The 27,042-nt window shown below is 43.7% G+C and overlaps 1 protein-coding gene across 4 annotated transcripts in view; it reads right to left on the bottom strand.

The window, feature by feature from the left end:
* Window positions 1-27,042, bottom strand: part of tec (tec protein tyrosine kinase) — a 164,351-nt gene that overhangs the window by 55,036 nt on the left and 82,273 nt on the right. For all 4 annotated transcript variants that reach the window (XM_067988091.1, XM_067988106.1, XM_067988115.1 and 1 more), the window contains 3 exons: window positions 25,943-26,157; window positions 13,198-13,263; window positions 9,804-9,858 (listed from right to left, as the gene is read on the bottom strand). In XM_067988091.1, the coding sequence (XP_067844192.1) occupies window positions 9,804-9,858; window positions 13,198-13,263; window positions 25,943-26,157 (336 nt within the window). The remainder of the gene's footprint in view (window positions 1-9,803; window positions 9,859-13,197; window positions 13,264-25,942; window positions 26,158-27,042) is intronic.

The following is a 27,042-nucleotide window of genomic DNA, read 5'->3' as shown; positions in this document are numbered from 1 at the left end:
TCGGTACTAGGACCACTGCTATTTTTGATATATACCAATAACTTTGACTTGGGTGTACAGGGCACAATTTCAAAATCTGCAGATGACACAAAACTTGGAAGAGTAGTGGACAGTGAGGAGGATAGTGATAGACTTCAGGAGGACAGAGGCAGGCTGGTGGCATGGGCAGACACGTGGCAGATGAAATTCAACACAGAAAAGTGTAAAGTGATACATTTTGGTAGGAAAAACAAGGAGAGGCAATATAAACTAAAGGGTACAATTGTAAAAGGGGTGCAGGAACAGAGAGATCTGGGGGTATATGTACACAAATCATTGAAGCTGGCAGGGTAGGTTGAGAAAGCGATTAAAAAAGCGTACAGGATCCTGGGCTTTATAACTAGAGGCGCAGAGTACAAAAACAAGGAGGTTATGATGAACGTTTATAAAACACTGGTTCGGCCACAACTTGAGCATCGTGTCCAGTTCTGGGCACTGCACTTTAAGAAGGATGTGACGGCCTTAGAGAGAGTGCAGAAGAGATTTACTAGAATGATTCCAGGGATGAGGGACTTCAGTTACGTGGATAGACAAGAGAAGCTGGGGTTGTTCTCCTTAGAGCAGAGACGGTTGAGAGGAGATTTGATAGAGGTATTCAAAATCATGAAGGGTCTGGACAGACTAGAGAGAGAGAAACTACTCCCATTGGCGGAAGGATCAAGAGCCAGAGGGCATAGATTTAAGGTGATTGGCAAAAGAACCAAAGGTGATAGGAGAAAAAACATTTTTACACAGCGAGTGGTTATGATCTGGAATGCACTGCCTGAGGGGGTGGTGGAGGCAGATTCAATCGTGGCTTTCAAAAGGGAATTGGATAAGTACTTGAAGGGAAAAAATTTGCAGGGCTACAGGGATAGGGCAGGGGAGTGGGACCAGCTGTATTGCTCTTGCATAGAGCCGGCATGGGCTGAATGGCCTCCTTCCATGCTATAACCATTCTATGATTTTCAGATTCAAATAATCATGGGGGACTTTAATCTTCACTCAACTGGGCAAACCAAATTGGCAAAAGTAGTTTGGAGGACAAGTTCATGGAATGCATTTGAGACAGTTTCCTAGAACAATACGTTGTGGAACCAACCAGGGAATAGGTTATTTTAGATCTTGTCTTGTGTAATGAGACAGGGTTAATTAATAATCTCATAGTAAGGGATCTTCTGGGGCAGAGCAATCATAATATGATGAATTTCATATGGAGCTCGAGAGTGACGTACTTAAGTCTGAAACTAGAATATTAAAGTTAAACAAAGCCAATTACATAGGTATGAGGGGCAACCTGGCTAAGGTTGATTGGGAAATTAAATGAAAAGATATGACAGTAGATAAGCAATGGCGAACATTTAAAGAAATAATTCATAGTTCTCAACGAATATACATTGAGTAAAAACCCCACAGGAAAAGTGATCCATCCATGGCTAACTAAAGTTAAGGGTAGTATTAGGTTAAAAGAGGTTTATAATGTTGCCGAGAAGAGTAGTAAGCCTGAGAATTGGGAGTGGTTTAGAAACCAGCAAAAGATGATCAAAAAATTGATAAAATGGAAGATAGAATATGAGAGTAAACTAGCATGAAATATAAAAACAGATTGTAACAGCTTCTAAAAGTATGTAAAAAGGAAAAGAGTAGCGAAAGTAAACGTGGATCCTTTAGAGGCTGAGACAGGAGAAATTATGATGAGGTATTAATAAGGAAACGGCAGAGACAGTAAACAAATGTTATGTATCTGTCTTCACAGTAGAAGTCACAAAAAACATGCCAGAAATAGTGGGGAACGAAGTTTCTAATGAGAATGAGGAACTTAAAGTAATTAATACCAGCAAAAAAAAACACTGGAGAAACTAATGGGACTAAAAGCTGACAAATCCCCTGTACCTGATGGCTTACATCCTAGGGTTCCTAAAAGAGGTGGCTGCAGAGATAGTGGATGCATTGGTTGTGATCTTCCAAAATTTCCTAGATTCTAGAACAGTCCCAGTGGATTGGAAGGTAGCAAATGTAACACCAGCATTCAAGAAAGGAGAGAGAAAACAGTTAGCCTGACATCAGTACTCGGGAAAATGCTGGAATCTATTAAGGACGTGGTAATGGAGCACTTAGAAAATCATAATATGATTGGGCAGAGTCAACATGGTTTTACGAAAGGGAAATCGTGTTTGACAAAACTACTGTCGTTTTTTGATGATGTAACGAGCAAGGTAGATAAAGGGGAACCAGTGGATGTACTATATTTGGATTTTCAAAAGGCATTCGATAAGGTGCCACATAAAAGATTGTTACACAAGATAACGGCTCATGGGGTTGGGGATAATATATTAGAATGGAGGATTGGTTAATGGACAGAAAACAGAGCGTAGGAATAAACGGGTCATTTTCAGGTTGACAGGCTGTAACTTGTGGGGTGCTGCAAGGATCACTGCTTGGGCCTCAGCTATTTATAATCTATATTAATGACTTAGATGAAGGGACTGAGTGTGCTGACGATACAAAGTTTGGTGGGAAAATAAGCTGTGAGGATGATATAGAGTCTGCAAAGGGATATGGACAGATCAAGTGTGTGAGCACGAAGGTGGTAGATGGAGTATAATGTGGGGAAATGTGAGGTTATTCACTTTGGTAGGAAGAATAGAAAAACTGAATATTTTTTAAATGGTGAGAAACTACTAAATGTTGGTGTTCAGGGGGATTTGTGTGTCCTTTACACAGAAAGTTTACATGTAGGTACAGCAAGCAATTAGGAAGGCAAATGGTATGTTAGCCTTTATTGCAAGGGGGTTGGAGTATAAGTGAACTTGTCCACTTTGGCAGGAGGAATAGAAAAGCAGTATATTATTTAAGTGGAGAGAGATTGCAGAACTCTGAGGTACAGAGGGATCTGGGTGTCCTACTACATGAATCACAAAAAGTTAGTATGCAGGTACAGCAAGTGATTAGGAAGGCAAATGGAATGTCGTCATTTATTGCAAGGGGAATGGAATATAAAAGTAGAGATGTTTTGCTACAGTTGTACAGAGCATTGGTGAGACCACATCTAGAATACTGTGTGCAGTTTTGGTCTCCTTATTTAAGAAAGGACATAATTGCTTTGGAGGCGGTTCAGAGAAGGTTCACTCGACTAATTCCTGGGATGAGTTAATTATCTTACGAAGACAGGTTAGACAAGTTGGGCCTGTATATACTGGAGTTTAGAAGAATGAGAGCTGATCTTATTGAAACATATAAGATCCTGAGGGGACTAGAAGGGGTAGATGCTGAGGAGATGTTTCCCTTTGTGGGAGAGACTGTAACTAGGGGCCACAGTTTAAAAATAAGGGGTCTCCCATTTAAGACAGAGATGAGGAGAATTTTTTTCTCTGAGGGTCGTGAGTCCGTGGAACTCCCTTCCCCAGAGAGCGGTGGAAACAGGGTCATTGAATATTTTTAAGGCTGAGTTAGATAGATTCCTGATTAACAAGGGAGTCAAAGGAGATAGTAGCAGGGACCGAACTCTGCCCACTCCTGCTCTTAATTCATATGTTCGTATGCAGGAGGTCTTGCTGCAATTATACAGGGCTCTGGTGAAACCAAACCTGGAGTACTGTGTACAGTTTTGATTTCCTTACCTAAGGAAGGATATACTTGCCTTAGAGGGGGTGCAACGAAGGTTCACTATATTGATTCCTGGGATGGGAGGGTTGTCCTTTGAGGTGAGATTGAGTAGAATGGGCCTATACTCTCGAGTTTATAAGAATAAGAGGTGATCTCATTGAAACAGATAAGATTTAGAGAGGACTTGACAGGGTAGATGCTGAGAGGCTGTTTATCTTGGCTGGTGAGTATAGAACTAGCTGGCAGTGTCTCAGGATAAGGGGTCAGACATTTAGGACTGAGATGAGGAGGAATTTCTTCACTCAGAGGGTTGTGAATATTTGGAATTCTCTACCGCAGAGGGATGTGGATGCTCAGTCGTTGAGTATATTCTCAATCATCAGCAAAGTGATGGAAGGTATCGTCGACAGTCCTATCAAGCAGCACTTACTCACCAATAAGCTGCTCACCGATGCTCAGTTTGGGTTCCACCAGGACCACTCGGCTCCAGACCTAATTAGAGCCTTGGTCCAAACATGGACAAGAGAGCTGAACTCCAGAGGTGAGGTGAGAGTGACTGCCCTTCACATCAAGGCAGCATTTGACCGAGTGTGGGACCAATGAGCACTAGTAAAATTGAAGTCATTGGGAATCAGGGGGAAAACTGTCCAGTGACCGGAGTCATACCTAGGACAAAGGAAGGTGGCAGTGGTTGTTGGAGGCCAATCATCTCAGCCCCAGGACATTGCTGCAGGAGTTTCTCAGGGCAGTATCCAAGGCCCAATCATCTTCAGCTGCTTCATCAATGACCTTCCCTCCATCATAAGGTCAGAAATGGGTATGTTCGCTGATGATTGCACAGTGTTCCGCTCCATTCGCAATCCCTCAGATAACGAAGCAGTCCAGGCCCACGTGCAGCAAGACCTGGACAACATCCAGGATTGGGCTGATAAGTGGCAAGTAACATTCGCACCAGACAAGTGCCAGGCAATGACCATCTCCAACAAGAGAGCGTCTAACCACCTCCCCTTGACATTCAACGGCATTACCAATGCCAAATCCCCCACCAACATCCTGGGGGTCACCATTGACCAGAAACTTAACTGGAACAGGCACATAAATAATGTGGCCGCAAGAGCAGGTCAGAGGCTGGGTATTCTGCAGCGAGTGACTCACCTGACTCCCCAAAGCCTTTTCACCATCTACAAGGCACAAGTCAGGAGTGTGATGGAATACTCTCCACTTGCCTGGATGAGTGCAGCTCCAACAACACTCAAGAAGGTTGACACCATCCAGGACAAGGCAGCCCACTTGATTGGCACCCCATCCACCACCCTAAACATTCATTCCCTTCACCACCAGCGCACCGTGGCTGCAGTGTGTACCATCTACAGGATGCACTGCAGCAACTCGCCAAGGCTTTTTCTGCAGCACCTCCCTAACCCGCTACCTCTACCACCTAGAAGGACAAGAGCAGCAGGTACATGGGAACAACACCACCTGCACATTCCCCTCCAATTCACACACCATCCTGATTTGGAAATATATCGCCGTTCCTTCACCGTCGCTGGGTCAAAATCCTGGAACTCCCTTCCGAACAGCACTGTGGGAGAATCTTCACCACACAGTCTGCAGTGGTTCAAGAAGGCGGCTCACCACCACTTTCTCAAGGGCAATTAGGGATGGGCAATAAATGCTGTCTTTGCCAGCGATGCCCACATCCCATGAGCGAATAAAAAAAATATTCAAGGCTGAGATCGATCGATTTTTGGACACTAAGGGAATGAAGGGATATGGGGATCGGGCAGGAAATTGGAGTTGAGCTCGAAGATCAGCCATAATCTTACTGAATGGCGGAGCAGGCTCGAGGGGCCGGACGGCCTACCCCTGTTCTTGTGGGCCAGCCTTCTGCCTGCTACTATGACTCTGACTTAACACAAACCCATTTTTCTGGGTTGGGGATCATACGATATGCAAGGTGTGCTTCTGACAGGATCAATGCCATTTGCATTCGATGAAAGCGGAGAGAGTGGCCTGCAGCAGTCCTGGCTCGGGTGGTGGGGGGTGGGGGTGGGGGCGGGAAGAGCAGGGAAATGCTAGGCCTCACCACTTGTATTTTCTATCATTCTCTGCCACTATCCTGTCCCTGTGGAGGAGAATTCAGCCCCTTTCTCTTAAAGAAAAAATTTTGACCCACAAAAGGTTCCACCACATTTGTGCAGCACCATTTTTGTGTCCCATTATGGCTGATGTCAGAGTAGGGTCGAGGGAGGAAAGCTTTTTCCACCGGTGGGGGAGTCTAGGACAGGCCGTTCAGGGGGGAAGTTAGGAAACACTTCTTCACTGGTAGAAGTGTGGAACTCTCATCCATAAAAAACAGTAGATGCTAGCTCAATTAATAATTTTAAATGAAATTAATAGATTTTTGCTGGCAAAGGGTAGTAAGGGATATGGCACCGGATAGTAAGGGATATGGCACCAAGGCGGATGGATGGAGTTAGGATACAGATTAGCCGTGATCTCAGTGAATGGCAGAATAGGCTCGAGGGGTTGAATGGCCTACTCCTGTTCTTATGTTCCTATCTCAAGGCCAATTTCTGCAACAACATAGGTTCTGTGGGAAGTTATGCTTTGGGGACATCTTAACATAAAATATTTTTTAAATGCAGATGATGCCACCTTCTACATCAGAGCTTGTGAAATATCCCCCTTTTCAGCAGCTGAGGATTTCCCTCCATTGCAGGAGACAACCGAGTCCATCCCACTTCCTGTGCTTCTGCTCTCAATCCTCCTCCTCCCACAATGCGTGTCTTCACCTTCCACCTCACCAGCCTCTGCATTCTCCAGATCCTCTTTCGTCATTTCCACCACCTCCAACATGATTCAACTACCAAACACATCTTCACTTCCCCTTCCCCCACCTCTCTGCTTCACAAAAGGTCAGTACCCTCTGTTCTCTCTTCCACCACCCCCATCACCTGCTGGCTTTCCTCTGGCACCTTCCTACAAGTGCAGGAGATGCAACACCTGTCCATTCACCTTTTCACACACCACTATCCAGCACCCCAAACACTCCTTTCATGTGAAACAGCAATTTATGTGTATTTCCTCAAACCTAGTATACTTCATCCATGCTCACAATGTAGGCTTCGCTATGTTGAGAAGACCAAACCCAGATCAGGTAACCACTTTGCCAAATAATTCCATTCTGTCCACGAGCTTCCTGTCGCTTACCACTTCAGTTTCCCATCCCAGTCCCATTCTGACCTCTCCATCTTCGGCCTTCTACACTGTTTCAATTAATCCCAACACAAGCTCAAGGAACAGCACAGTATCTTTCTATTGGGCACTTTGCTGCCCTCTGGCCCTAATATTTACTTTAATAACTGCAGACCTTAACTATAGCTCCCACTTTATTTAGGGCAGCAGATGCTGACGATGTAGGACGGGAGTGGCGCAGGATGTTGAAAATTGGGATGGGAACCCTCGGTCAGAAAAACATCAGAAATGCAGCATCAATGGGCAGTCTGCACACTTAATGTCGGCTTGCTTCTTCCATCTCCTCAGGCTCCTGTTCCTCTTTGCTAGCTTTTTCTGTTTCCATTTCAGACCTGCTTTACTCCCCACTCTTTTAAATGTCATTCATTTTTTTTTATTATGCTTCTTCCTATCACCTCATGTTAGTATCACCAGCCATTTAGCCATCTTGTTTTATTTTTATGCTCTTTACAGCTCATTTTACACATACTTTCCTTCTTGTACATGCATGTGTTTTTCTTCCTACCCCTTCCCTTTGTTCCGTTCCTTTTTAAATGCTGTTCACCTTTAATATTTTTCCAAATCCAATTAAGGGTTACATTCAAATGTTAATTTGTCATTTACCTACTAAACTGGTTCACAGCTTCTGCAAAGCCAGTTGATTAAAAAAACTGAGATTAATAGGGATGTGTAATGCTCATGCATTTCACATCTTGCACCCTTGAACCACAAGTAAACTGTGTAAAGTATGAAATGCATGTGATTGGATACGATATTGGTGTCACTATGTATATATACATTCAATAATAGAAGAGTTAGGGATGAATGAAGGAACAATTTAAGAGATATGTAGGGTAAAAGATGGAGGGGAACAGAGTTCCAAAATGTAGGGACAAAATGGCTAATTGCTCAACACTGTAGGCAGAGTAGAAGAATAGGAAAGCAAAGGGACACAGAGTTAGAACAGTGGATGGCTAGAGAAAGTAGTAAACATGAAGCTAAAACAAGTCTATGGAAATTGCTGTTATCTGCAATCTACCCTTCTTCGAAATACTCTGTTCGGTTATCCCCAAAGGACTAAAAATGGTTACCTCTATTTAAACATCAGCACACAAGGAACAGAGTTCCAGACAACACTATCTGCTCACAATATGTCAGTTAAATTAAATCATTATATTTAGAAACAAGAATTCATATCAGAAAAGCCCCAAATATAAAAAAAATAGAACGTTAATGTTTTAGCAATTTAATTCTGACAAATTTGTATGTGCCCGAGTTACTACAGGCAATGCATCACAGTTAGACCATGTACTAAACAGACACCCACCTACAACCTAATGGAAAGTAACATCTGTTAAATGTATAACTGATAAATCTATTTAAAAACTAGAAAAAAAAATCAGTGGTTCACATTTAAGAGCAGTTCATCTAAAGTGTGTTGTGGTACAAAAAGAAAATTGGAAAAATATGGTTTAATGTTTCCAAGACATTTTAGAACAGAAGAGTATAATGACACTTTGCACTTCTTTAAAATAAATGTGTCCTGCACATCCTACTTTTGGAAAATAACAAGACTCCCTCAAACTGTTCTAAGCAGGAACTTCCTGCTCCCTGATTTATTTTTTCAATTGGAAATGCACGTACAGCACAAACTCAGGAGAGACCTAGTGGAATGGATCTCTGCCAATTTCCCACTCGTTTGTCATATAAACTGGCACACAAGGTGCAAAAATTCCCACCATAATTTATGAAATTGGCACTAATGCAGTAACTGCCACTCAGTGGTTTTATTTTTGTAATGGAACGAATGTGGGGGAGAAGTTCAGCTCAGGGTCAAGTAGCTGAGGATCCGCATCTCTTGACAGCCGGAGGCGAAACTCAGAGATCAGAGGCATGTAGGTGCTGGTAAGTATGACTTTGTTGTTGCTGGCATTAAACTGGAGGAAATTATGGTTCATCCAAGTCTAAATATTAGCCAGGAAGTTAGCAATGGCCTTTATATCAACAGAGGAGCAGAGAAGCATTGCTGGGTGTGGTTAGTGTACATGTGAAAGTTGACCCATGCTTCTGGATGATATCGCCAAATGGTAGCATGCAAATGATGAAGAGGGAAGCGCTGGGGATACACCACAGATGACCATCTATCAGAGAAAGAGAAATCTTTGAAAAGACTATTTCTGTAATTTTACAAATGGGAAAATAGCCTAATCTTTTCAAAAATTTAAATATAAAATTTCAAAGGAATCCTGGACAATGTGGAGAAAATTTGATTCCCTCACTCCAATACATTATTGATCCTGGCTGCAGAGGGATTAAGTGCCTCCTGACTGCAGAGGGAAAATTCAGAAATAGATTATTCTCTGAACATCTGTTGCATTCTTCTGGACAGCCAAGTCAAAATACCGTTGGCTCATAATGCTGTATGTCCATCGCCAGCTGGGAGAGTGGAAAGACTACAGCTGCAGATTTTTCCTTATCTGCAGTGATTAGCAGACAAAAGGATCAATTCAAGTGGGACAAGAAAGTCTCGGTAAGATTTTTCCTGACCCTGAGATGGAACACCTCAATTAAGAACATCCAAACCTTGTAAATCTTATCGAGTTGGTGTTGAAGATAGCTGTAGGGCTTAAGTTAGTGTCCTTTCTATTTTTTTTTTAAAAGTACAAAGTTGGTGTAAGCGATTCAAAAATACTCAAACTTACACAGCACTGAATACTGTAACATGTTATCATACCTTAAGTTTGGTATTTTGCAACAAGATAATGTTAAATGTAACAAAAACATAAATCTGAAAAAGTCAGCTGCAATTTTGTTCCATTTACTTGTTTTTATTATCAAATCTAGTTTACCCAACTAGCATAGGCCTTAGACAGTTTATTTGAATTCTAAATACTAATCTATTTAATTTCCAAGTAATATAAAAGGACATAGTCCACCATTACCTCAGATTTCAGTAAATGTTCCGCTTTACTTCTATTAACATTTCTGCAATACCACCTAGATACAAATTGAGAAAAGGGCAGAGAAATTAGGCACAACTTCAGGCAAACTGTATCTTCATTATCATTGTTTACTAACCAACACCACCAAAAACAGAATAATTGTAAACAATTTTACAACACCAAGTTATAGTCCAGCAATTTTATTTTAAATTCACAAGCTTTCGGAGGCTTCCTCCTTCGTCAGGAACATTTACCTGACGAAGGAGGAAACCTCCGAAAGCTTGTGAATTTAAAATAAAATTGCTGGACTATAACTTGGTGTTGTAAAATTGTTTACAATTGTCAACCCCAGTCCATCACCGGCATCTCCACATCAAAAACAGAATAACTAGTCATTCATTTAGTCATGCAGTCTGTGGAAACTAACTATGTGCAAACTGGCTGTTGTGTTTGCCTACAAAACAATAGTGACTACACTTCAAAGGTAATTCCTTGGCTGTAAGGTGCTTTGGGACATCCCAAGGATGTGAAAAGGGCTAAATAATTACAAATTCTTTCTTTTTTACTAATAAAATGCCTTAAAAAGTGACCAATGCTGCAATGATCTTGCATCTATTTTAGATAGTTTGACCAATCAGTATGTCTCTTAACAGTAAAAACCTGCTGCAGAATGTTGTTCTATAATTTTAAAAACCAAATAGCAACTCAATGTACCCTCTGATTGCGCAGAGGTACAGAATAATTTTTATGACCACGATTAGAAGCAGCAAAATGTATCCCCTGCTGCCACATGTTGACTATTTAGTTTCAACCCCTATTTTGGAAATCACTATAATAGCCAGTATTTGTGGGCTAAACACTTACGAAAAGGTACATTACAGTAGAAGCTTCAAACAAAAGTAGGAAGATAGTAATGGTAGCAGCTAATTCATGACATGAAACTCCTGGTCCAGCTCTTCTCATTTTCCAAGGTATGAACTTCCTAATCAGACACATGTTATGAGTAAGTCAGGACACAGTTCATTTTATACCTCCTTACTGAACCATTGCCTTCTTAAGCAGACCTTTTCTGATACATCATCAACTGAGTGCTATGGTCTGTAGGCTCTGATGGAAGGCTACCTTCCAGTTGCTCTTCTTTTCCTTTGGTGTAATCTTATTCTGCATGCCTGTCATTTCTGCTTCCATCATAAGCCTGCGCCGAATCCTCGCACACCTGAGGAGCGTGCAGAGCAGATTGCCCTCAAGAGACAGGTGTCCGCGAACATGGCGAGTCCGAACCGGTCCAAACCCTGAATCAGCGCCAATCCCAGGTCACACAACCTAGGAAAAAAATGCCTGCCTCTTTTTTTCATTTTGCAAGTAACGGATATTATTGGAAGAAAATAATCATTCTATAGTAGCCTATAGAGTGAAGACAAACTATGGACGGAGAATTAGAGTGCGTGCCGAAATGCAGGAAGTGAACATTAATGTCTTGCTGTAAGAGTTAGATATTCGCTTTGATGCAAATTGACCTAATGTTCTGGGAGAAACTTTGGCGACTTATGTTCCTTTCCCTTTTGGGTTTATGTTAGAATCCAGAACATGTTTCAAGTGGAACCATCCCTCGCTTTCCGGTTAGTGTTTTCCTATTAATTGATAAGGAAGAACGGCACCTGTGTATAGAGAAGGACTTTAACTGTTATTTATTTACCTTTCTGTGTTACAAAATACCCGTTTACAAATGGGGGTTGTTTTTAAACTGAGAGGAAACATGCGAAAGACATATAAAATACTTCACCAAAGTTACTATTGAATCTGCTTCCACCACACTGGCTTCAGTCAAAGCTGATGTTTTAGACAAAATTTGTGGACATTCAAAGTCTGTGAACTCAACCACTTTCTGGTTTGAAAAGTCATGCAAGTAACTCACCCCTCTTTTCTACAAGTTTAACTTGTCAGGTGCAGTTCTGGGGTAATTGGTAGGATCTCTGGGACAGAAAATCATTTTCATACACACATGCACCATTTTGATGGCAGGCATATCTTTTGCCAGCAGCCAATTCTACCAGAATATGGAGCCAAGGTGGGTGGATGGAGTTAGGATACAGATCAGCCATGATCTCATTGAATAGTGGAACAGACTTGGGGTGGGGGGGGGTGAATGGCCTACTTCTGTTCCTATGGAATACAGTAAGTCCAATCCCTTCCATCAAAACTATACAATTTTTACACCAAAAAAATTAAATTTTGAGCTCTCAATTTTTCATGCCTTTCTTAATAACTTGGATCTCTAATTCTGAGCATCATTCTGGTAACCTTTCCATGACTCTAATATCCTTTCAATAATGGAGTGATTAGAACTGCAAACAATATTCCCAACTATGACACATTCCATTTGTAGAAATTCAAGATTATTGACCAGCTTTTATATTTAATGCCCTTATATATAAGCCCAGAGTCCTATCATTTAGGAAACACTTCCTTCCACTGTTCCTTTTTACAAAATGTACTACTTGACATTTCACTGCTAACCTGCTGGTGTCCTTTTGCAATCTCCTGTTCAACATCCTCCTCAGATACTCCTAAAATTTAATCTTCTGTTGTAAAAACTGATGCCAACAACTACACGATTCCCTCACTCTCAAGATGCCCTTTCATTTATTGTGTGCTTTATGTGCCTTGCTGTTTCCAAAATCATATTTTGTGATGCTCTGCTAAGTGATTGTGATAAAATGACTAATGAACTTAACAACGGAAGGACAGATATTCTTTGAAAATGTTAACAACCACACAGGTTTTTCAGAGTGACCCTTTTGGTGATATCGTTTATTGGATCTTTTCTATCAGCTAGAGGACTCAGCAATCAAAAAAGAAAAAAAAGGGAAAAAGGAAAAGGACTTGCATCTATATAGCACCTTTCACACGATCAGGATGCCCTGAAGCATTTCACAGACAATGAAGTATTTTTGAAGTGTAGTCACTGTTGTAATGTAGGGAAATGCAGCAGTCAATTTGCACACAGCAAGGTCCCACAAATAGCAATGAGATAAATGACCAAATAATCTATTTGTGTGATGTTGGTTGAGTTATAAATGTTGCGCAGGACACTGCAGAGAACTCGCCTGCCTTTCTCTGATCTTTTACATCCATCTGAGAGGGCAGATGGGCCTCAGTTTAATGTCTCATTCAAAAGACGGCACCTCTAACAGTGCAGCACTTCCTCAGTACAACACTGAATTTGTCAGCCTTAATTATGTGCTTAACTCTCTGGACTGGGGATTGAACCCAAGAACTTCTGACTCAAAACCTTAAATCTTAGTCTTTGGATAATTTAACACACAACAGAAAAAATCCTAATACAGAATTGAATTTAACAATTAAAAACAATTTAGAAGACTGTTTGACTTACTCAAATTTTTCTAGATTATTGGATTTCTTCTCAGTTACATAGTTGCTTGGTATGTAGCCCTCACATCTGGAAAAGCAAACAGTCAAAGATTCTCATCATATGACGACCATCAACATTTACTTGTATTTTAGGCTACTGCTTTACTATATTACCAGCCTAAGACTAGTAGCTGCACAGTCCAAATATAGCCAGCAAGATCACAGTTATACTGCAGCCTCAGTTGCACTCTGCCCAGCAGCCACTAGTTTTTAATATTAGGAAAATGTAGATGGCAGCATCCATTTTCTTATAACATTAAAGAGATTTGATACAAAATTTGTAAAGTACCTAAGTGACTCAACCCAGCAAATAAAGAAAACTGAAATGTTGCCAAGATGACCAAATGTGCAATGAGTCAACACACTTCTTTTGCCTCTCCAATCAAGCCAGATGGACAGGTGGCTTTAGTTGTCCAACATTAATTTTGGGAATTTCAACTGTATTCCATGTAAACATTGGTCTGCAGTAAAACACTCCCATGCACAAACTAACATTTATCTGGCAAACTTACCAAGAAAAATTATTAACATTGGCTGATGTAAGAGGGGTAAAAATTCACACCAGTTCAGTAGGAAGTGCTGTTCTGAGACTATAGGGGTGGTATGTTGCAACAGTAGAAGGGCATCTGGTCATGTAATATCTAAATAGCAACATACATAGTAACAAAGTAATGTTTTGGCCAGGAGAAGATTATTGGTGCCTCTAGCCTACCGTTCCAAACCTTGCATCAGGCTCCTTGCTGTGACTCTAGAACTAGTAACCTGTACCCTCTATCCTAACAGGAATTGATCTAGTTCTTTTTTAAAATGCTTTCTGTTCAATCACCCCTGTTGCTAATCTTTCCCATAATTTTATCACCTCATTAAAAAAAAATTTGCCTGTTTTCTTTCAACACCCATAAATTTAAAGAGTCCCGGAAACACTTGATGCTGATGGATTTCACAAGAACACAAGAAACACAAGAAATAAGAGCAGGAGTAGGCCATACGGTCACTCGAGCCTGCTCCGATATTCAATGAGATCATGGCTGATCTTCGACCTCAATTCACTTTCACGCCCGATCCCCACATCCCTTGATTCCCTACAGTCCAAAAATCTATCGGTCTGAGTTTTGAATATACTCAATGACTGAGCAGCCACACCCCTCTGGGGCAGAGAATTTCAAAGATTCACAACCCTCAGTGAAGAAATTCGCCCTCATCTCAGTCCTAAATCGCCCACACCTTATCCTGGGACTATGCTCCCTAGTTCTAGACTCTCCAGCCAGGGGAAACATCCTCTCAGCATCTACCCTGTCATGCCCTCTAAGAATTTTATACATTTCAAATGAGATTTCCTCTCATTCTCCTAAACTCCAGAGAATATAGGCCCATTCTACTCAACCTCTCCTCATAGGACAACCCTCTCATCCCAGGAATCAATTTAGTGAACCTTCATTGCACCACCTCTAAAGCAAGTATATCCTTCCTTAGGTAAGGCGGCCAAAACTGTACACAGTACTCCAGGTGTAGTCTCACCAAAGCCCTATATAATTGCAGCAAAACCTCCTTACTCTTATACTCCAACCCCCTTGCAATAAAGGCTAACATACCATTTGCCTTCCTAATTGCTTGCTGTACCTACATGTTAACTTTCTGTGTTTCGGGTACAATGACACCCAAGTCTCTCTGAACACCAACATTTAATAGTTTCTCACTATTTAAAAAATATTCTGTTTTTCTATTCTTCCTACCAAAGTGAATAACCTCACATTTCCCCACTCACTTAACCTGTCTATATCCCTTTGCAGACTCTTTGTGTCCTCCTCAAAGCTTACTTTCCCACCTAGCTTTGTATCATCAGCAAACTTGGATACATTACACTCGGTCCCGTCCTCTAAATCATTAATATAGATTGTAAATAGCTGAGGCCCAAGCACTGATCCTTGCAGAACCCCATTAGCTACAGCCTGTCAACCTGAAAATGGCCCGTTTATTTCTACGCTCTGTTTTCTGTCCGTTAACCAATCCTCTATCCATGCTAATATATTACCCCCAACTCCATGAGCCCTTATCTTGTGTAACAATCTTGTATGGCACCTTATCGAATGCCTTTTGAAAATCCAAATATAGTTAACATCCACTAGTTCGCCTTTATCTACCCTATTAGTCATATACTCAAAAAAACTCCAATAGATTTGTCAAACACGATTTCCCTTCCATAAAACCACGTTGATTCTGCCTAATCATATTATGATCTTCTAAATGTCCTGTCACCACTTCCTTATTGATGGATTCCAGCATTTTCCCAATGACTGATGTCAGGCTAACTGGCCTGTAGTTCCCTGTTATCTTGCTCCCTCCTTTCTTGAATACATTTGCTACCTTCCAATCCATTGGGACTGTTTTAGAATCTAAGGAATTTTGGAAGATCACAACCAATGCATCCGCTATCCCTGCAGCCACCTCTTTTAGAACCCTCGGATGTGGCCCATCAGGTCCAGGGGATTTGTCGGCTTTTAGACCCGTTAATTTCTCCAGTACTCTTTCTTTACTAATATTAATTGCTTTAAGTTCCTCACTCTCATTAGTCCCTTGGCTCTCCACTATTTCTGGTATGCTTTTTGTGTCTTCTACTGTGAAGATAGATACAAAATATTTGTTTAAAGTCTCTGCCATTTCCTTAGTCTCCATTATAATTTCTCCTGTCTCAACCTCTAAGGGACCAACGTTTACTTTTGCTACTCTCTTCTTTTTTACATACATGTGGAAGCTCTTATTTCCTGCTAGTTTACTCTCATTCTATTTTCTCCCTCTATCAATTTTTTGGTCATCCTTAGCTGTGGAGAACAATTGCTCTTCCAGCCCTTGATGATGCAAATATTCATGAAAATTAAACAGAGAAGGCTGAATATTATTCACCTCAAGGAAAAAGGGTACAACAGGTTTCCTACATAACTGTATAGGGCTTTTGATGCTTAAACCATTTTTTTCATTGCATTATCATGCAATTTTCTTTGCAGTTTCCATTAAAGAAACAGCTTTCAACATCTTGAAAGTGATAATGTGCAAAATCTAAATTGCTCATTAAAAATTATATAAGTCCAAAACAGAATACATAATAGTCTCATGATAAATGGCATAAATAGATTTTGGTTACTATTCTTTTAAAATTTTCCATCCAAAAAACTATTCAGTAAGAAGCAATAAGAGTTCATTGCAGCATGACGATGTTCTCCAAAGAGGCATTGAAAATTAAAGTTTTTGATAAAGGGTTACTATAACAAATTATCCGGTCATGGATGAGCCATAATTTGCTCCAGCTAAACAATGGCAAGACTGAAGCCATCCCGTCGGCCCCCCACCACAAACTCCGTACCTTGGCCATCAACTCAAACCCCTTACCTAGTCACCGTGTCAGGCTGTTTGTAACCTCTGCATCCTATTAGGCCCCAATTGGAGTTTCCTCTCTGTCTACTTCCACCCCCATAATAACACACACATCCCTCCATACTTCAGTTCAACTGCTACTGAAACCCGCATCCAAGACTTTGTCGCCTCCAGACTCAATTATTCCAATGCTCTCTGTGCTGTCCTTCCATCTATCACCCCTCCATAAACTTTAGTTCATCCAAAACTGCTGCCCGTATTCTACCCTGCACCAAGTCCTGCTCACCTATCACTCCTGTCCTCACTGACCTACATTGGCTCTTGGTCCCTCAACGTCTCCAATTTAAAATTCTCATCCGTGTGTTTAAATCCCTTCATGGCCTGGCCCCTCCCCATCATTATAACTTCTTCCAGTTCTACATGACACCACCACCCCCGCCACCGAACTCTCTGTTCCTCTGACTCTGACCTCTTGAGCATCCCCCACTCCTTTTGCTCCATCGGTGGCCATGCCTTCAGTCGTTTAGGTGCCACATTCTAGAGTTCCCTCCCTAAATGCCTACAGCTCTCTACCTTCTTGTCCTCATTAAGACTTACCTTAAAACCCAACTTGTTAACCAAGCTTTTAATCACCCCTCTTACTATCCCCTTCTTTGGCTCAGCATCCTTCTGCGCTTCAGTGAAGCACTTCGAGACATTTTACTACCTTAATGGTACTATATAAATGCAAGTTGTTGAATTTAACTGTGTATCATAAAATAGTTACAAACTGTATGGCCTGGAAATTCTTTGGGGAATTTTTCTGATCTCCCACTGTAACTTTAGCAGACGACCAGTGGAACCCCCAGAGGAGAAATATAAATGGTCATTTCCAGTCGTTCACCTCATTTCCCTGGGGATTTCACTAGTCTCCCACCAAATTTACAGCAAGGGATCAGGAGAACGCCGCTTGAAATTTCAAGGACTAGGGGCCCGATATTAGGAGGGAGGCGGGTTACCAGCAAAGGGTGGGGGGCGGGGGGGGTGTTGATTGGGCGCTTGGAAAACACGCCCAGTGAAATCGATGTGCGCCGCTCGCGATCGCAGCCTAATTGAAGGTACTTACGCACGCTTCCAGGTTTCCCGTTCCAGACCTGCACAGCGGGCGCACTGCACACCCGCATCACAGGCTGTCAGCAGGAGGAGCCCTATTTAAAGGGGCAGTCCTCCAACGTTCCTCCTGCAGCAAAGAACCATTTTTGCAGCATGGAGCATATGCCAGAGGCAAGGCTGCTCCAAGGTTCTCTGACTCCTCACTCCAGGTGCTGCTGGGGTGAGGAGGAGGAGGGAAACTTTTTTCCCATCAGACGGGAGGTGGTGGCCTGTCTCTGCCACCAAGGCGGCCTGGCTGGAGGTGGCAGAGGAGGTCAGCAGCAGCAGCAATGTCGCCCGAACCTGGGTCCAGTGCAGGAAGCGCTTTAATGACCTAACCAGGTCAGCCAAAGTGAGTATACTTACACATTCTCCCACACTCCGTCTTCCACATCACCTCCACCACCACACAACTCCTTCTGCACTGTCACCACAACGCTCTCGCATCACTCCTCACATCCACTCAACCATCATCCTCATCTTGCCTGCACGTACTCACCGCCCCAGTTCCCATTCGAACACTACCACGCAACCCAATCCTCATACAATCTCATGGCTATGTCTCTCACGCACCCGCCCATGCAGCTCCCTCACGGTCACCCCCACCCACACCAATGCATGCAGCGGGTCACTATGCAACCATCACTCAATCACACCTCTCTGTGTTTTGCCTTGATAGGAGAAGAGATGCCAGAATGCCTGAGAGGGCAAGTACCGGAGGGGGCCCGCCACACCAGGTGGTCCCAACGGACACGGAGCAGCAGGCAATAGAAATAAGCCGCACGCTGGAGTGCCTGTCCGTGGCGGACGCCGAGACTGGGAAAGGACAAGCGACTGGTGACAGAATCTAACACTCAGCACTCATGATAGCGAATGATCTTAACATCACTTGGCATCTGCAGCACCTCAACATCTGTCCACGTGCTTAATATTGCTTTCTGTTCTCTTGCAGGGCCATCTGCGACAGCTGTGACTGCGGAGGGCGATTCCTCAGAGGACCTGCCGGCCTCTGAGGGGGCATCGTCACATCTGAGCCAGCCATCCACCAGCGTGGATACACACACCTTGGTGGGTCCCCGTCCTCAGTTAGTTGGGCTTGCACATGGCGAGTCAGGTAAGAAGATGGTGCTCGGGCCAGCCGGAAGCAGCTCGACATCAAGGAGGCTGCAGACGTCCACTATTACATGTCAAGTGGCTCTGAGCCTCCATGTGCACTGCTCCTCAGAGAAGTCCAGGAAGCTGAGCCTCGGTCTGTGGACCCTGTGGCGAGGGTAGTGCCTTCTGCGACGCATCTCTCTCTGCCGTTGCCCTCCCTCCTGCTGTGCAGGTGGATGTGTCACAGCACTGTGTTGTGGAGCTCCACGTGTCAGAGGTGGCCGGCGTGGCTGGTGATGCTGTTCGTCCTCCAAGGAGGTCATGACTGCAACTCTGGCGGCCCCCATCCAGAAGATGTACGTTTGAGAGGGTTCGCAAGGTCGGTAAACGTGTCTGCACACGGGGTTGAGGTTGCAAGTTGGTGAATTTTCTTGTCAGGAGGAGGGTGGTGGAGGCCAAACTTTGTCCAAAGTGACAGAGTGGCGTCCTGCAATGAGTGAGGGTCTCCCCCCACCCCACCTGTCAAATGGACCTTTGCAGCTCCCACAGGCTGGTGGCTGCAACACGTCAGTTTCAACTGGGAGTGTTTCCCCCGGTACGGGCAACACGCTCAGTTTGGATGAAAATCCCACCTTTCCTAAAATATCCTCCCAATCAGGTCTGCAAACAACCTGAACTATGTAATTAATTGGTTTAAGTGGGATCCCGCTGGCTTTAATTGTCGGTGGGAGTCCCGCATGCGGGGGCTGCGTGCACATCTAAGCGTGACTTGGGGAACCCGGAAGTGGGCAGGTTGGAGCCGGGCTCCGGACCTGCCCCGGGAATCCCCTAATTTTAGCAGCCCCTCCGCAATGAACGCAACCGCTCGGCCTTCCGAAAATTGACCCCTAAATCTTCATGGGGACATAATAGAAAGAAGCAACAACAGAAAGGAATTGCCAAAAGTGGCATTAGCAATTTTAAAAAAAATTGTGCTCTCCTCTCGGAGGTTCTCTTCTATCCCACCCAAGTGATAAATAACAGTGGGCCCGATATTAGGAGAGCGGCGGGTTCGCAGCGGGGGGTCGACTGGGTGTGTGGGTAATGCGCCCAGTGAAATCGGGGTGCTCCGCACGGAATCGCAGGCTAATTGGATCCACTTACTTGTGCTTCCGGGTTTCGTGCTGGAAAGCTGCGCAGCGGGCGGACTGCGCAGCATAGACTGTCAGCTGGAGGAACTCTATTTAAAGGGGCAGTCCTCCACTGACGGATGCTGCAACAAATAGGAAAAATTACAGCATGGAGCAGCCCAGGGGGAAGGCTGCTCCCAGGTTTAATGATGCCTCACTCCAGGTATTATTGGATGGGGTGAGGAGGAGGGGGAGGATAGAGATCTTCCCCCCGGCGGGCGGGAGGAAGCGGCCAGCCTCTGCCACCAAGACCTGGCTCGAGGTGGCAGAGGAGGTACCTGCACCACCAACATATCGCCCACCTGCATACAGTGCAGGAGGCGCTGCAATGACCTCAGTAGGTCAGCCAAAGTGAGTAAACTTACTCATTCCCCTACACTCCGTCTGCCACATCACCGCCCCCACCCCACATCTCCTTCTGCACTGCCAACACTACTCTGTCACATCACCCCTCACACCCACTCAAAGCTCATCCTCATCTGACCTGCACTTACTCACCTCGCCAGTACTTATCCCGCCACTACCACTCAACCCAATCCTCATACAATCTCATGGGTCTATCTCATACTCACCCTCTCATGCATCTCTTTCACAGTCAGCCTCACTCAACCTGTCACTACCTGTGCTGCAGCCACAGGGCATGCATCACATATGTGCAGTAGGAAGCATAAGGCAAACGTGTCGTGAGCATGAAGGGGATGCACAAGGGTGTTTGAGGGTTTGTCATGGTGTTTACCTATATTTATTTTCTGATCAACTCACATTACATATTATATTGGCACCACTACTGCCACGTCTTTGCGAATCTTGTCTGGTTTGTGCAATAATGCCCTCTCCTGAGGATCACTATGAAGACCCACAACTGATGCCACCCATTGTGTCACTGCAGAGTGGGTGTAGGTGTATTTGCAGGGCTCTTTTGTGCAGACAACAGAGACGTCCGCGATGTCCCCGGTGGCACCCTGGAAGGATGCGGAGAAGTTGTTGAGGGCAGTGGTGACTTTGACAGCGAAGAAGATGGTGCTCGGGCCAGCCGGGAGCAGCTCGGCATGAAGGATGCCTCTGTGTGCACTGCTGCTCAGAGAGGTCCAAGAAGCTGAGCCTCGGTCTGTAGACCCTGTGGCGAGGGTAGTGCCTTCTGCGACGCATCTCTCTCTGCCGTTGCCCTCCCTCCTGCTGTGCAGGTGGATGTGTCACAGCACTGTGTTGTGGGGCTCCACGTGTCAGAGGTGGCCAGCGAGGCTGGTGATGCTGTTCGTCCTCCGAGGAGGTTATGACTGCAGCTACAGCGGCCCCCATCCGGAAGATGTACATTTGAGGGGGTGCGCAAGGTAGGTACATGTGTCTGGACACCGGGGTAAGTGTGCAGGTTTGTGAATTTTATTGTTGAGGAGGGTGGTGGAGGCCAAACTTTGTCTAAAGTGACAGAGTGGCCTCCTGCAATGAGTAAGTGTCTCCCCCACCCCCAACCTGTCAAATGGACCTTTGCAGCTGCCACAGGCTGATGGCTGCAACACGTCCATTTGAACTGGGAGTGTTACGGGAAAAATGTTATGTTAATCAGGTCTCTAAATGACCTGAAATACCTTAATGAGTACTTTAAGTGGCACCCCGCTGACTTTAATTGCCGGCGGGACTCCCACATGTGGGGGCTGCGCGCGCATGTCAGCGCGTCACAGGGGAACCCGGAAGTGGGCGGGTTGGAGCCGGGCTCCAGACCCGCCCCGGAAATACCCGATTTTTGCAGCCCCCCCGCCATAAATGCACCCGCTCGGGGTACGAAAATTGAGACCAGTATCTATGATATTCCTGAGAATCGCAGAGAAATAAATCCTAATATCACTGCTATCCAAATCATGTGATACTTCACCACATGTTCAAATTGCTTACTATACTACTTCTGCTTTAGTCACATGAATTAATTGTGGGAGTTGTTTGTCACAATGGCTGAGCCAGCAGAAATAATGAAAATAGAAAATAGGAAACTACAGTAAATAAAAATTCTCTATTAAGGAACAGCAGGCTTTGGAATAAAACAAATGCTGGAAATGCACAGCAGTTCCACTAATATCTGCAAAGAGCTGCAAAACCTTTGTCAAAACTGAAAGTGAACCCTTGAACAAAACAAAAGGGGAAAAGGAGGAAGAGAACAACAGCTAAAAGTCATGAATCACGAATGCTGAATAATTCTAGAGAGAAGTTAATGAGTTAAATGGTCAGTACAAAGGGTTGTTGAATACCCCTCACATTCTCTCTCTGACCTCTCAGTCTTTAGCATCCTAATTGTTCCAACCAAACTCAACAGTGTCTCATTTTTCTGCTGGACACTCAGCAGTGCTTTAGTCTCAACGCTAACTTTGGGCCTTATCTATTTCTCCCATTTCCTTAGAAGCAGGGAGTGCCGGGGATATATGGCGAGTAAGCTGGCATCTGGGAATAGGGGAAGCAAGTTGGAAAACACAGTTCTACCAAGGGTCTGAACCTGGTGTGTAAGCCTGTTTCTTTTTTCTTTGCAGGTGATGGTGGAGCTGCTGTGTTTTTCTAACATTTTCTGCTTTACTGCAGTTGCAGATTTTTCTTTTTATTTCTCCCATTTTCTTGCTTTTCCACCCCCCCCCACCCCCAACACTTTTCCCATACATTTTAATTGTCTTCCCTTCATGGCCCCTCATGCTAGCTGACATTGTAAATGGTTCCTTCTCCTCAGGTTGTGTCCCCCTCCCTTTCAAAACCAACATAAACCCCCCGCCCCTCAAAAAACACACCCTCAATCCCTCTGTTTTTGCAAACTACCGCCCCGTCTCCAACCTCCCTTTCCTCTCTCAAGTCCTTGAACGTGTTGTTGCCTCATAAATCCACCTTTCCCGCAACTCCATGCTTGAATCTCTCCAATCAGGTTTCTGCCCTGCCACAGCACTGAGACAGCCCTAACCACAATCACAGATGGCATCCTTTTGTGACTGTGACCATGGTGCACGATACCTCTTCTGCCTATTTGCAACTGTTGACACGGTCGACCACAGCATCCTCCTCCAATGACTCTCCTCCATTGTCCAACTGAGTGCGACTGCACTCACTTGGTTCTGCTCTTACCTATCCAATCATAGCCAGAGCATCTCTAGCAGTGGTATCCCTTTCCTGCCCCCACCCCATTACCTCTGTAGTCCCCCAAGGATCTATCCTTGGCTCTCCATTCATTATCTACTTGCTGCCCCTCCTTAGCGATATCAACAAACACGATGTCCGGTTCCACACGCATACTGACGGCACCCAATTCTACCACTCCACTCCCTCTCTCAACTCATCGTACTGCTTGGTCAACATCCAGTCCTGGATGAGCCATAATTTCCTCCAGTTTAACGTTAGGAAGACCGAAGTCTTTGTCTTCAGCCCCCGCCATAATATCCATACCTTCACCATTAATTCCATCCTCCTTCCTGGCCACTGCCTCAAATTGAACCAGACTGTTCGCAACTTTAGTGTCCTATTTGACAACAACAACAACTTGCATTTATATAGCGCCTTTAATATAGTAAAGCATCCCAAGGCGCTTCACAGGAGCGATCATCAAACAAAATATGACAACAAGCCACATAGGAGTTTTAGGACAGGTGACCAAAAGCTCAGTCAAAGAGGTAGGTTTTGAGGAGCATCTTAAAAGGAGGAGAGGGAGGTAGAGGGGTTTAGGGAAGGAATTCCAGAGCTTAGGGTCTAGGCAGCTAAAGGCATGGCCGCCAATAGCGAAGCGTTTAAAATTGAGGATGCGCAAGAGGCAAAAATTGGAGGAGCGTAGAGGTCTCGAAGGGTTGTAGGGCTGGAGGAGGTTCCAGAGATAGGGAGGGACGAGGCCATGATGAGAATTTTAAAATTGAGACATTCCCGGACCGGGAGCCAATGTCGGTCAGCGAGCACTGGAGTGATGAGAGAACAGGACTTGGTGCGAGTTAGGATACGGCAGCAAAGTTTTGGATGTGCTCAAGTTTATGGAGGGTGGAAGGTGGGATGCCAGCCAGGAGAGTATTGAAATAGTCGAACCTAGAGGTAACAAAGGAATGGATGAGGGTTTCAGCAGCAGATGAGCTGAGGCAGGGGCGGAAACGGGCAATGTTACAGAAGTGGAAGTAGGCGGTCTTGGTGACGGAGAGGATATGTGGTTGGAAGCTCATCTCGGGGTCAAAGAGGGCACCATGGCTGCTTCCAACCCTATATCCTATCCTCTCCACCATAAAGACCGTGTACTTCCACTGCTCTTGCATCCCCCACCTCTGCCACTGCCTCAGCCCACCTGCTGCTGAAGCCCTCAACCATATCTTTGTTAGCCCCAGACTCCACTATTCCAATACTCTCCCGGCCGGCCTCCCATCCTCCTTGAGCTTCAGCTCTTCCAAAACTACGTTGCCCGTATCCTATCCCACATCAAATTCTATTCATCCATCACTCTCATGGTCGCTAATCTACATTGACTCCCAGTCCTGCAAAGCCTCAAATTTAAAATTCATTCATATATTTAAATTCCTTCATGGCCTCGCCCCTCCCTATTTCTGTCGCCCTCTCCAGCCCTTCAAGAACTCTGCATTCCTCCAACTCTGGCCTCTTGTGGATCTCCACTCCCTTCACCTCACCACTGGCAGTCGTGCCTTCAACTGTCTAGGCTCTAAGTTCTGGAATTCCCTCCCAAAAACACTCCACCTTACTCTCTTCCTTTAAGATCCTCCTTAAAACCCGCGTCTTTGACCAAGCTTTTAGTCATCCCTCCAAGTACCTTCTTTGACTCGGCGTTGATTTTTGGCTGATTACACTTCTATGAAGCACCTTCGGTGTTTTTTCTGTGTTAAAGGTGCCTTACTCAGCTATTTCCACACTCTTCAGTTCTTTCCATGCCTTTTTTGTGGATTACTGAGATGAACTTAACAGTTATGCACCAGTTTTCACCTCATTCGAGCTTTTCGAAAAACTTTTGTGCCGACCGTTTAATCTCTGAATTCTACTTTGTGACAGAGTCAACATTCCTGATTTTTTATTTGTACCTGTTCTTTTCTCTTTCACCCCCAGGTTTTGTTCAGCCGTAATAAGGGATTCACTTATCTTCCAATGTCTAGTTCTGATGGAGAATTCACACAAAAACCATGAACCTGTCTTTTCCCCTTACAGATGCTGACCGACCTGCTTTGTATTTCCAGAATTTTTGTTTGCATTTTAGATTTCTAACAGTTGCAGTTTTTATTCTTTTTTATTAGGATGTCCTGGAGTACATTTCAAGACAATAACAAATCTCTGGGTTGAGATGTCAAAGATAAGGCACTTAAGCAGTTTAATGGTTTCCATTTTTTGGTAGCCATACACATGAATATATATTAAAAAAATAAGTTGCATTCAGACCTTCACATGCTGGCAATCTGAAATCAAAACAGAAAATGCTGGAATCACTCAGCAGGTCAGGCAGCATCTTTGGAGAGAGAGAGTTAACATTTGAGGTCGATGACCTTTCATCAGAAGGTTAAGTTTACGCTTTTCTCTTAGTATCTGACAGTTAATAAAGAAACATTCACAAGTAATAGTCTCCGAGCTTTCTGGAACATTCTTTTCCAAGTGAAAAAATTGTACCACCATGGCCAGTAGGAATGAGGCCTAAAACAGATCCACTAGAATCCTAATCCATAATAAACGTTTAGAGCACAGGAAGGGTTTTTGATTTCTTAAGAGAGATTTAGAGTTCTAAATGTTATCTCTCTACTTTTTTTCATTAAGAAACCAAACAACTATTGTTACATGTATGTGCTCAGGCTTTACTGCAGTACATTTACAATAATTACAACTTTGAATGGTTTTGTTACTGTACTTACATTCAAAGAAACATTTATTGTAGAATTATTCTGTGCTCAACCACACCCAGCCCTCAAATATATTGGTTTCAAGTGACAAGGGCCAGTAGAAGACACTTACCCAGTTTTATCTTTTGCTTTCCACCAATGCACATCGCACTTCTGTAACAGGGCATATTCTTCACCCTTAACTAGACTTAGATCATGGGTCTCTAATGCTTCAAAGTCATACATTGCTATAACTATCTCATTCTCCTCCTCCTCCTCATCTTCATCTTCATCCCGTGGCAGAGGTGATGGAGACTTATAAACAGATCCTGGTAGATTGCTATGTAGCTGTTGAATAGAGTAAAGAGACAAGATAGAATTCTTTTTATTGCAAAGTAACTTCCATGAATCAGACACCTTCCAAATCTTGCTAAAATTATGAAATTATAACTAAATTATTTATCCAATCATGCATGTTACATTAGGTTGCCAAGTATTTTTTAAATAACAAAGCATTTAAGGCACGAAGATGCTTGGACACTGTCCAATCAGTTATGATTTGCCCTGATCATGATTCTTAAAAACAGAAAAATAACTGCTTGAATTTTTTTTGTTTTTACACAACCTAAAGGTCAACTTCAGTTTTGTTATATTCTCTTAAGCAGTTAAATCTTGAGCTATAACTAGAGGAAAATTTTCATCTTTAACACTCCCAGCACAGAGCATCGGAAAATGCAGACACCCAAACTTCCCCTGCACTGGTGGTGGTAAAGTAAAAAATGTTAGAATTCAGCTGTTCTTGTGGTAAACGAATATTGCTAGAAACCTCTCCAGAATGTGCGCTAAAATATTCATTAACATTTAACAATTTATGCTGCCCTCCTATAGGTAAAATAGGAGTAAAATCAACATGATAGGTTAAAACTCCATTTTGTATTGATAATTCTTAAAGCAGGGGACATTTTCTGTGTTCAAAACTGCATCTGAAAAACTAGATGGTCAAACCAGAAGAGAGACACAACAGGATGAAATGGCTTGCGGTTCCTGTATTTCCAACTGTTCACAATCCTGTAAAGAATCTTTAAAGCCAAATTGCTCAATATTCCGTTTAGGTCAGTGGCCACTAATTCCTTATAAAGAAGCACTTCCTGTGATTTTAATCAGCAGAGATCAGACTTTGACGAACTTTAGGCCAAGGACTCTTGGTCTGACAGATGTGTTTGTCAATTCCAA

The sequence above is a fragment of the Heptranchias perlo genome, chromosome 1 (assembly GCF_035084215.1).
Source record: "Heptranchias perlo isolate sHepPer1 chromosome 1, sHepPer1.hap1, whole genome shotgun sequence".
In the NCBI taxonomy this organism is placed as follows: domain Eukaryota; kingdom Metazoa; phylum Chordata; class Chondrichthyes; order Hexanchiformes; family Hexanchidae; genus Heptranchias; species Heptranchias perlo.
The sequence above is the reverse complement of the archived record's forward strand: the minus strand, read 5'-3'. Positions and strand labels throughout refer to the sequence as shown.